Here is a 12,149-nt window from a genome sequence, read left to right as displayed (position 1 = left end):
GATCAAATTCAGTGCAATTGGAAAAAAAAATAAAAAAAAAAAAATAAAGGATAGCAGTTAAACTTTGGGAAAAATTATGTGATGCGATTCAGTTTTATGAATTTAAGGAAACGTTTCAACTGTATCATATAAACATTCTAAGACGTAGCATGACTTTGCCCTCTGACAAATTTTTCTAAACACTAACTCGGGATTCATTTCATAAATTTAGGAATATGACATACTATATTTCTGATTATAAAACTCTGTAAAAATATCTTATAATTTTGATTTCACGCAATATTCTTACACTAAATATTACACTACAATAATGTTTGAAGTTTGAATCTAAAACACAATAAATTACAAATATTTTTAGTTTTGTTTTATATACTTAATCATCCATCATAATCATAGTCAGAAGTTAGATATTGATTGTAATTGAAAAAAACAATAATTAGGGGGGTGGGCCAAGAAACTCCACTTTGGAGTTTGGAGTGTCATCTCACAAAAAACATGGGTGGGGATAAACCAATAAACCGTCATTAGCACAAAAATAAATGCTATTAATCTAATCTAACGGTAACTTACCGCTAATCCAATTTCCCCCGGTAAACGCAATTTCTCGAGACGCTCGTGAGCCATGACCAACGGCTGGTGGACTGGATAAGATATTCTCAATTTACAGTTTTTTTAAGGGTTAATTGCAGATTTGCCTCACAAATCTTGAGGATATTTTCACTTTGGTCCCGTATCTTATGTTTTCTGTTTCATACTTTAATAATAAGGAATCGAATTCAACGTCCAATCAAGTCAAATTTGGGACATTGCTTTTACAATGCTGGAAAAAAAAATTATTTAGCAAGCCGAAAACATGTTTAATAAGGGTAGAAAACATATTTTTATTTCAAATTAAAATTGACATAATAACACATGATTGTTTTTTAAATAATTTTAAGTGACACATTTACTTTGAACAAAATTGTCATCGTCTATTCCCATATGACCACTTGTACCTATGGCAAGGCATATTTTGCTAATAAATGGGCAAACCAAACAAATTGATTAGGCCTAACATTTACCAAACTGAAAAACTAGCTTTGACATTAAGAAGTGGTAAACGACTTAAACAAACAAATGATGTAAATGTGTCTCAATGTAAGTGGTCATTTTGGTATTACATTGGTTCGTTAAGCACCTTAGCAACATAGATTTATTGTCCATCTTCATCCATCTCCTTCAATATACGTGGCTGATAATTTTATATGTGTTTAAAATCTATCTCGATAGTCTAAAAAAACATTGACAGCTAAGTGTCAGTCCAAAAAAATTCCTTGATGATATTGTCAAAATTGAGGATTGTTTTAAACAAAAAAATTGTTGAACATAATTGCACACGTCATTAGTGCTGGCAAGTTTTGTAACTGAAGCTATTGTTTTATGTTTTATGTACTCAACACATTCTCAAAGTTCAATGACAAACTGCACATTGTCGAATTCATGGGTCGTTCCTAATCATAAAACTTGTCAAACATTGTTGAACCTGCCACTAGATTTGATAGCTTTTGTAATTGGCGACATTGTTGTCGGTGTTTAAAATCCAAGGACCAACTTGATATTGCCGAATTCATGAGTTGTTATGAAAAAAAAAATCTCTTAAACTAATTGAATTATCATTAGATTTGGCAAATTTTGTAATTAACGTCATTGTTATCCATATTTTACATTCTTAAAAGTTTATGAATAAATTTGACATTATCATATTTAAGGGTCATTCTAAATAAATAAAAAATATAATCATACACATGATCAGTTTTGATACTTTTATAATCAATGCATTTTTAAAACTTCAGGAATTAACTCGACATTGTGGAATTCACTAGTCGTTCTAACTATAGAACCTCCTGAATATGATTACACCTCCAGACTTGGTAAATAATGCCATGTTTTCCATATTTAATACATTCTTAAGAGTTCTGAAGCAACTTGAGACACATTACTTAAGTACCAAAGTGAAACAAGCACTTCAAGTTGGGGGTCAATTTATAAATATGATGTTTCAAAATTAAAATAAAGTTTTACTTCCTTCCCTTTCCACAGACGGGGGGCGTAGAAGCGCAACGGAGCTGATAAATGGCGGACTCCAGAAAAGACTTATAGCCAGATTTAAGGAGTGTGTTGAGGTCCGCGTTCTCAAGCTACTACATTTGTCGCATTTCGAAACACCGCACCAACGTAGGCGGTTGTCTGTCGAAAATCGAGAGAGAGAGAGAGAGAGAGTGAAACAACAACGAGCGAGAGAGAGAAGTGAAAGAAGGAAAAAAAATGGGGAAATCTACCTCTTGCTTCAATATTATCACCTGCGGTAAGGATTCAGCGAACAACGATGACCTCGAAGCTCCTGAGGTATTCTCATAGCTCACGGTTTCTGCATTTCGGTGTTTCCTATGACTTTTCGTTTTTGGTTTCGTTGCTGCCTATGATGCCATTTGCATTTCGTTAATTTATAGGTTTGTAGCAGCTAATTCCCTGTTTGGATTTTGAGAGATTAATGACTTTTCTATGCGAAGATCTGAAGAATCTGATCTTGCATTTAACTGTTTAAAATCTCTTTGTTTCGTGTTACCAAACGGAGCATTAGGAGCTGTTATATGGTTAAGAATTGATACTTGTAAACCATGATTTCCGATTGCGAAAAACGGTAGATAATCTTTATATCTGGGTAGTGTGTGTGTAACTTTTGCTGATTTAATATAAGTAGGATAAATGCAATCCTAAATTCTAAAATTATCTACCTTTTAATTGTCCGTAAATCGTGTGATTCTCAAGCATATCTGGTTCATCATAACCGCCATTTGCAATTTAATAATATTGTCCGAAAATCGTTTAAATTGCTTATTGCAGTTAGTTGCTTCATTGAGGACTTTGTTATATGTGTGTGTGTGCGGTGTATTGATCAAACGTTGTTATATGTGTGTGTTTGGTGTATTGATCAATGTTGTTTCGGTTTTTTTTAGAGCAAGAGTTCGAGTGACAAGCGCGGATGGAGTTTCGGGAAGAGATCTGCGCGGCATCGAGTGTTGAGCAACACTGTTATCACAGAGACCCCCACTTCTGGACATAAGGAGATCCCAGAATCAGCCGCTCTTAATTTCCAACCTCCAACGAGCACTGCTGTTCCAGAAAAGATATCGGTTATACATTGCACTGACGAGAAACACCAGTTGGTAACTCCTGAGAACCCGAAAGTATCCGAGACTGAACAGAAGGTATCCCAGACTGAACCAAAAGTACCGGAGACTGAACTGAAAGTAACCGAAACTGAACCAAAGGTATCCCATACTGAAAATGTTGCAGAAGATGAAAATGCAGTCAAATGCAAACCGGATGAGTCAGATGTTCTTGTTGTGCAGACTGCTTCCGGAGGATTATTGGTAATTTTTCTTGTTGATATACATGAATTCTGAAGTATATAATTAGTAGCATTCCCAATAATATATTCATTGAATTATTAAGCAGGCTCAGAAATCATTTATGGAGCTTGAGAATGTTGTTAAGTTGCAAGCTGCCGTTCGTGGGCATTTGGTCCGTAGGCATGCCGTGGGAACTCTACGATGTGTTCAAGCTCTTGTGAAAATGCAAGCTCTTGTTCGTGCTCGTCATGCTCATCAAGAGATAGACCATAACTCTAAGATCTCGGTATGCTACTCAGTTCAGAATAGAATAATCTGCTCTCTATAGGCCATTATTCAAATATTCCTTGCCTTAAGTGATCTTGTTCATAACTTCATTAATTGTTTGATGGTAGTTTGTATGGTGTCTGTTAACCTATGCCAACTGTCCTTGGTCAAGCCAATAGGAACAAGTCAGAATAATGGTAACGCAGAATATTACCTGTACTCGTATAAAAATGATTAAATGTATGTAATCCAAATGCTAGGCGCTGTTTGATAGAGATAGCCTTCCGCTTAAATCGCATGTTGTGTTCAAATTCTTAGAAAAAGGTAATGAATAGATTGTCTGACTTGCAATACGAAAAGGTCAACTAATAACTGAAATTTGTCGCGATTCAATGTCATAAAGATCTCCATCATTGTGAGGTTAGCTAATCGCATTGAGATTCAGTGTTATAAGATCTTCAGCTTGGGGAGGTTAGTTTATGGCATTGAGATGCTTATGTATTGTACATCATATTGTTTGCTCTATTCCATATCACGTGTTGTATTCACCTTCTGAAATAAAGGCATAAGTGGTTATTTCACAATTGCAATTTTTGTTAAGTTATTTGTTATTGCTATTATCAGCCCATAATCCCTGTGGAAATGTTCTTTGAGACAACTTAATAGTGTTTTTACCTGTTCATGACGAATTTTCCGGATTTATTTTTTCTGTTTCAGGAAAAGGAAAAATCAGTAGCCAAATCAAATATAACATACACTTCAAATGAGAAGCTACTGAGGAATAGTTTCGCCCGCCAGGTATACTTCGAAATCTTTATCTGCTATGTTTTGCTTTTGTAACCGTACTCCTGGCTAATTTTATCTTTCATTCATATATACTACCTAAACTCATACTTTCTGAATTGAAGTTGTTGGAATCATCACCAAAGACCAAACCTCTTCATGTCAAGTGTGATTCCTCTAAGCCCGGTTCTACTTGGCAATGGATGGAGAGATGGACGTCACTATCATCGCTGTCAATGGTGGATATTGTAGAGTCAGAAAAAGCAGTGCCAGCGATGGAGAAACAGGTAAGAAGAAAGGAAGAAATTTCTGAGTCCCCTGGGGAATCTAAAATTCATGATGAAGTTCTTTGTGAGATATCAGACTCAAAGTCCAGCATCACGGAATCAATAGTGCCATCTGAAAGTGAAGAGAATCTGATTACTTATGATGCTGACAACTTGAACTTTCAGGCAAGCCATTCCAATATTGAACAGCCTCAGTTGCAGAATATAAGTATATCTGATGTGAAAGAGATCACAGAAGAGATAAATTATCTTCAAATCAAAGTATGCAATCAAAAGCAGATTCTCAAGTGGAGCTCAAGTCCATTTCTGGGAAGCCTGTCACGGAAACTGAACAACCTAAACGTTCTATGAAAAGATTAGCCTCAGAAGATCTAGAAACCGACGGAAAGAAATCTGTATTCGGATCGAGGAAAGTGAGTAATCCTGCATTTATTGCTGCACAGTCAAAATTTGAAGTGCTGAGTTCAACTGCCAATTCAGGTAGATCAATTAGTCCGTCCCATCAAGATGATGCTGTAAGTGAATTACAAAGGAATGCATTCTCATCTGCGGTGGATGCTGAAATCAGAAAGGAGGTCAATGGGACAGAAAACCCAGTCACCCATGTATCAAGTGTTCAAGTTGGTGGCTCTGAGTGTGGCACCGAAATCTCCATTTCTTCCACCCTTGATTCGCCTGATAGATCTGATGTTGGAGCTACGGAACATGAGCATGGACCCAAAGCTAACAGCACTGAAAATGCGGATGTCCAAGCCAAAGATTTACCTACAATCCCAGTCTCCAACCTATCTGACTCAGTCTTGGATCAACCAGAAAAAGTTGTTAATGGTGAGATCAAAAATTCTGTGGTTGCTGTGGACTCCCATCAAACAGAGTCTCAGCCAGAGAGAACTACGTCTGATCTCCAGAGAGAACAGTACACCGAGGCAGGTATTGAAGCATATGCGTCATCCCCAGAAGGTTCTCCAAGAAGCCATTTGACCGTCCCAGAATCCCAAGGAACACCGTCCAGTCTGCTATCTGTGAAAGCTAAAAGGGGCAAAGCTGAAAAGAGTGGATCCAACCAAAAACGTAAGTTTGCTTCAGCAGGAAAGAAATCTCCCTCTAATCCAAATCATGATTCTGGATCCAGTAAAGATCAGAAAAATGGGAAGAGACGCAATTCATTTGGTTCAGCAAAACCCGCCGCTGATAACATTGATCAAGAACCAAGAGACAGCAGTAGCAACTGTTCCATCCCCCATTTCATGCAAGCCACAGAATCTGCAAGAGCAAAACTTCAAGCAAATCTCTCTCCAAGATCGAGTCCAGATATGCAAGACAGAGACATTTACGTAAAGAAGAGACATTCCTTACCTGGTACAAATGGAAGGCAGGGGTCTCCGCGCATCCAGCGGTCAATGTCTCAAGCACAGCCGGGTGCAAAGACAAATGGTATGCATACTTTCTCATGAATCATCTACTTGATTGCATTGCCAAAAAGCATGATTAATAATGTCATATCGGGTATAATCTCTGCAATATAAACCGATTTCTTACTGCTCGAGTGCTGCTTCTTTCAGAGAGAAAATGGAACAGGTGAAGAATTGAAGTAATCGGACATCTTGAAGATAACAGTGGCCGACGACCAGTCCTTAACAGGAAATTCGGAGTCTGATGATTACATGTCTGGTAGTACTTCAGATTGTAACTAGCTTTTTTCAACTTGGATGGCGCCTGATTTAACGACGCTAGTTACAGGGTTTTCCTTCTATAAATATAAGACGCCGAGTGACGTTTTCATGTACATTTTTTCCTTTTTTACAATTGGTATTCTGCAACTTGTTCCAAATGGTATAATCTGCTGTGTGATATGATTTGGGTACGGTACAGATGCTTTGGCTTGGTTATCCAAAGTTTGGGGCAAACTATAAGGTGAAGAGCTTTTGAAAGCTTTTTGCCAGGTTTTATTGTAATAAACTCAATTTTCTCTTATTTCTTTGTTTTCATTATTTCATAATGTTAATCATTTCATTTTTCGATCGGTCTCCAAACAGATGCTTGAAAACTGATCGAGGTAGTCACTTGCCATGTTCTAATTGATTTTTAGTATCGAAGATTTTTTTTGTGCCATTCTTACATCGATAAGTCAGTGCAGTGTTATACATTGGTATTGCTTTACTCCTCATGACATTAAACAAATAAACTAAAAAGAAGAAAAAGAAAAATCCTAGGAGACCTACGACTCTCGCAGCTCGACATATCCTCCGCTGGGCTGATCAACATCCCCTCTGCCCCACTCCATTCCACAGGGTCCCAACCAACCCCCGCGTCCTCTCCGACGGGGCTGGGATCCTCCCCTAGTTCTTCTATATTGTTCTTACCGTCCATGCTTCCTTGTCCTGCTCCGTAAGGATGAAGGAGAGGCCAACGACCTTGCCAGCTTTCGGATCGAAGGGCAACCGCTTGATCAAAGAAGGGTGTAACTTGTTCGCTTGTAAGGCTTTGTGACCATTTAACCCTTTGTGATGTCTCGGCTCCCGGTCCATAGCATTTGTATTGCCCATAGTAAACATGACTTAAGTTGTTGGGTGCTAGTCTCCATCCGTCCCAGCCTTCTGGAAGAATCACGTTCGACATGTAAGTATACGCAAAGATGACTGTCGAATAGGGACCCCACGGCCGTCCTAGTAGTGCCGTTTTGACGCCGGTGATGCTGCATGCCAAGAAGGTGAACCCCGATTGATCGGAAGGCGCATACCTTCGTTGTGCCGTGATCGCTCCATTGTACTCCGAGAGCGAATGCAAATGACACTTCTCGAAGAAAGAAGCAGCGTTTCCGAAAATGAAATCGGTGTCACCTTCAATGTAGCAGTGTCCGTAGTAGTGCCTCCCGACGTTGTCGAATAAGGCATCCTGCCGAGACAAAATTCTACATGCGTAGAATGCTGCTCTATCGGCCGAGACTCTTAGCGCCACTGCTTTCGCACCAATTCCATATGTATTCTGCAATGAGAAAATTAAAGTATTCGTTAATGTGCATGCATGTGAAGAAATTGTCGATAATGTATAGATAATGTGTCTGTGGTTTAGGGTTAATATGTTAGTACATTTTACTGGTTACAATGGTATTGACATATTATAAATGACATATCGATAATCTATTCTTTAGTAAATATAAAACTTGTTTCATAGGCATATATTCATACCTGAATGGTGATAAAGCGGCCTATAAAATCAGTAGCCAACACAGTAAAAACGGCAACATCATGAATCTCTCCGCATTCGTTCCATGTTATTACAGTCTCATGTGCAGTACCCGTGCCACTTACTGTTATATAGGGTTTGTCCGAAGGTACAACTACTTTTTCATGGTACACACCAGGCTTGACCCAAATAAACACAAGCTGAGCATTACCCGACGGCACAGCGTCGATTGCGTACTGTATTTTGGTGTAATCGCCGTTGCCGGATTTGTCGACGGTGATGAACCAGGACCTCGAGATTGCTTCTGCTTCGACTGGTTGAGAGAGCACGACCATGAAAGCTTGCATTAGTATTGCCATGACGAATAAACACGTGAAATTAGCAGCACCACGAGCCATGATAATATCTCACAGGTGAAGAAAAGACACAACTAATTGATGATAGTTCAAGATATAACACGGATGTGTGTGTGTACATATATTTATGTAGTCATCTGTAGGTGAGGAATATATAGGATAGTTTACCATATTCGATAAGTATTTAGGATTTCCCTGTATAGGTAGGCAGGATTAAGTTTCCACCTTTTCAACTCAGGTCGAAAGATCAATTCAGGAGAGTACTAAGGATAAAAATGTAATTGCACCTACAAGAGATAATGCTTAGAGTTTAAGGAATCTTAGTTTGTTTTGGAGGTTTTTTTTTCTGTTAGCTGTGATAGCTTTTGTATAAATACCCAAAGTGTAATGTTATTCATTTTATCAATGGAAAAATACTTTTCCTAATATGGTATCAACCGCCTATAGTCTCACGACACCTCTTCGATCCAATTTTCCCGCTTCTCTCTGCATCGTCTAATCTTCTTCATCTTCTCCGATCAATCTATCGATTTCTTGATCTTGATCGTGATTCTTTCTTCAACCTACATCTATGGTGACCTCTGCATCTCCTTTTGGAATCAGATTCTCCTGTTCATCCGTTTCCTGATGCAATCTCAACCCTAATTCTGCGATTTCTTCTTCCATTATGATCCAAAATATTGGATCCATGGTTCCAATCAAATTACCTGACATGGAGTGCTTTGTTTGCTCCAATCTTCCATTGTTACAATCTCACTGGTCTCATTGACGGAACTATGGTGGCGTCTAAATTTCTTCTTGATTCGTTAGGGAGTCGGACGACAACTCTCAATCCAGCCTATGTCACTTGGTTTAAGAATGATCAAAACATTCTTATATGGATTAATTCAACTCTTTATGAATCTTTAATTCCTTACACGGTTGGCGTGACTTTTGCTCAAGAACTTTGGGCGAAATTGGAATCACGACTCGCAATTGCATCTCAATCTCACATTCACGTGCTTCGATCTCGTCTTCGCAGTCTTGTTAAAGGTGAATCAACTATTGCTCAATATCTCTAGCAAATTGAAGCAATCGCAAATGCACTTGCAAGTGCTAGTGCTCCAATTAAAGATTCAGAACTTATCTCAGTCACTCTTCATGGATTACCTCCTGAATTTAACTTTTTGTGGATGTCATTCAGTTTCGTATTGGATCTGCGACTATTGATGAATTGCACGGCTTACTTCTCAGCAAAGAGATTTAACTTAATAATCGAACGAAAACCGTTTTACCTGCACCGTTTCAGCCTTCAGGTGTATAACTATTTTACTGGTATTCTTCCCTTGCTTGCAAACCCTAATCCTCAAGCTTTTGTTCCTCAGCATGTTTTTAATTTCAGCAGTCAACGTCGCAATGTGGAACGCAATTATCAGAATGCAAATCGTGGCAATTATCAGAATCGTGGAAACTATAGATTCAACAACACTCAAGGATTCAATCGCGGAGCTCGTAACAATTAATATTCCAATAGAAAGATCATTTGTCAGATTTTTCGTCAATCAGATCATGAAGCCTGTGATTGTCCTTATCTCATAGATCAAAATTACAGTGGCAAATCTTCTCATTCTGTTGCTATTACTTCCAATTCTACACCTACTTGGATTGTAGACTCTGGTGCAAGCTCGCATATGATGAATTCTTATGCAAATTCAGAATCCAGAAGCATACAATGGCCCCGAGCAAATGTATATTGGAGATATCAAAGGTTTGCCAATTCTCCACTCTGGTTCATCATCTTTACATACTCCAAATAATTCATTCGCACTGAAACATGTTTTACATGTCCCTGATCTAAAGCATAATCTTCTTTCTGCAAATCAATTTCTCCTTGACAATTCGTGTTCCATGCATCTTTATCCTTTTCATTTCACTGTGAAGGATCTTTCTTCGGGGATGATGCTTTTTAAAGGTCCAGTTCAACATGGCTTCTATCCTTTTCACTCATAATCATCTCCTGTTACTTTTTCATCAAGCATTCACTGCATCTGTCAAAGCTCCAAGGTATCTTTGGCATCAAAGATTGCGCCACCCTATTGTTAAAATCATCAATAAATTGACATCTCAGTCATGTATTCCTGTTTTTGATGGTTCAAATAAGACTTTTTGCTCAGATTGTGCACTAGGGAAATGTTCTAAACTTCCATTTTTTGATACTACTTGTACTACAAATAAGCCATTAGAATCTTATCTATACCAATGTTTGGGGACCATCACCTACATTTTCTCACCATGGTTTTAGGTATTATGTCACCCGATATTGTTAGTTTTATCCCTTAAAGTGTAAATCTAATGTACTCTCCACTTTTATGCAATGGAAATTACTTGTTGAAAATTCTCTGGGTACAAACATTATTGCACTAAGGTCTGATTTTGGTGGAGAATTTGTTAGTATTGCTATTTTTCATGCTCGGACCAAGCATGTTGAAATCGATTATCACTACATTTGTGAAAAGGTTTTGGCAAACCAAGTATATGTGCATTTTGTTTGTACACAGGATCAAATAGCTAATATTTGAACCAAGTCCCTCTCCAAGCCCAGGTTCTTGCTTCTGAGAGACAAACTTCAACTAAGAGTTCCATAATTTCGTTTGAGGGGGGATATTAAGGATAAAAATGTAATTACACCTACAAGAGATAATGCTTAGAGGTTAAGGAATCTTAGTTTGCTTTGAAGGTTTTCTTTTTTGTTAGTTGTGATAGCTTTTGTATAAATACCCAAAGTGTAATGTTATTCATTTTATCAATGGAAAAATACTTTTCCTAATAGAGAGTATAACAATATATGTCTCTCCCAATTCAATTGGGACTCATTCCTATGCTCACGTTGTAAAATTAATCTGCGTATTATAATATATGTGTAAAGATTGGACAAATAAGGAAATTTCTTGTTGAGTTACGTACTTTCTTATACGTTTCTAGGGATGGGGAGTATTGTTCATCTATCTCAAGTATGTGTCCAGATAACCCAAAGCCTCGATAGTTAACTCTTGGTCTTCCAATTGAGTGTCAGTTGTCATAAAATAATCATGCGACATACGCAAATGGTTAAGATATGTAGCCACAAGCAGTAAGTTTGAAACATCACCACATTATTTTTGTCAATGGAACATCACCACGAGTTTATTTTTCAACTTTAAAAATCAATAAGGAAGAAAAAAATTCAATGAAAAAATAGGGTAAATTACATAGAACTACCTCAACTATTGGTCATGAACAGTTTCATACCTCGTCTTTAAAAAGTTTCAAAGTCATACCTCATCTACGAATTTGTTACAATTTCATACCTTCCATCAGTTATCTGTCAATTCCTTCGTTAAATGCTGATGTGGCTTGTGGCGTGGCACACTTTCTATTAAAAAAATATATATATTAAAAACTAAAAAAAAATCATTTAATATTTTTTAAATATTAAAATTATAAAAAAAAAAAAAAAAAAAACCCATCTTCATCTTCCCCAACCCCCTCCTACACCCCATTTCTTCCCCCTTCCGTCTTCCCCTTCCCTCCTCCTCTGCACCCACCATTTTCCCTCATCTACACACCCCACTCCTTAAATCCACACCCATTCCCCCCATTTTCTCCGTGCCCAATTTCTCCACCCACGAAATCGGTAGAAGACGAGATCTGGGTTGCAGGGAAAGGGGGATCGAGGAAGATGAATATGGTTTTTTTTTTTTTTTTTTTTTCCCTGGGTTGCAGGTGGTGGATGCGAAGGATGAGGGAATGGGAAGACGGGAGGAGGAAGAAATGGGTGGGTTGCAGGGAAGGGGGGGTCAGGGAAAGATGAAGATGGGTTTTTTTTCTTTTTCTTTTCTTTTCTTTTCTTCTTCTTCTTC

At 37.9% G+C, this 12,149-nt stretch overlaps 2 protein-coding genes across 2 annotated transcripts; one reads left to right on the top strand and one right to left on the bottom strand.

Moving 5' to 3' along the window:
- The first annotated feature begins 2,087 nt into the window (after window positions 1–2,087).
- LOC103928025 (protein IQ-DOMAIN 32) lies at window positions 2,088–6,703 on the top strand. Its single transcript, XM_048577513.1, is given in 7 exon segments — window positions 2,088–2,385; window positions 2,997–3,413; window positions 3,499–3,678; window positions 4,377–4,457; window positions 4,568–4,979; window positions 4,982–6,163; window positions 6,292–6,703. Coding segments are annotated over 7 exon segments (2,373 nt in total). The 5' UTR covers window positions 2,088–2,304; the 3' UTR covers window positions 6,312–6,703.
- LOC103928018 (putative pectinesterase 11) lies at window positions 6,435–8,427 on the bottom strand. Its single transcript, XM_009337020.3, has 2 exons — window positions 7,918–8,427; window positions 6,435–7,714 (listed from the first exon to the last, which is right to left on the bottom strand). Exons 1-2 carry the CDS (start codon window positions 8,311–8,313, stop codon window positions 6,902–6,904), a joined length of 1,209 nt encoding a protein of 402 aa, XP_009335295.2. The 5' UTR covers window positions 8,314–8,427; the 3' UTR covers window positions 6,435–6,901.
- Window positions 8,428–12,149: the final 3,722 nt, after the last annotated feature.

The sequence above is a fragment of a genome, unplaced genomic scaffold, assembly GCF_019419815.1.
Source record: "Pyrus x bretschneideri cultivar Hongxiangsu unplaced genomic scaffold, Pyrus_bretschneideri_v1 Contig1, whole genome shotgun sequence".
Classification (NCBI taxonomy): Eukaryota; Viridiplantae; Streptophyta; class Magnoliopsida; order Rosales; family Rosaceae; genus Pyrus; species Pyrus x bretschneideri.
The sequence above is the reverse complement of the archived record's forward strand: the minus strand, read 5'-3'. Positions and strand labels throughout refer to the sequence as shown.

Bases quoted from the DNA above. Each gene is read 5' to 3' on its own strand.
- LOC103928018 (XM_009337020.3), bottom strand. From the start codon at position 8,313: ATGGCTCGTGGTGCTGCTAATTTCACGTGTTTATTCGTCATGGCAATA. The intron at 7,715-7,917 runs GTATGAATATAT...TTCTCATTGCAG, and splicing joins GCCGCTTTATCACCATTCAG to AATACATATGGAATTGGTGC.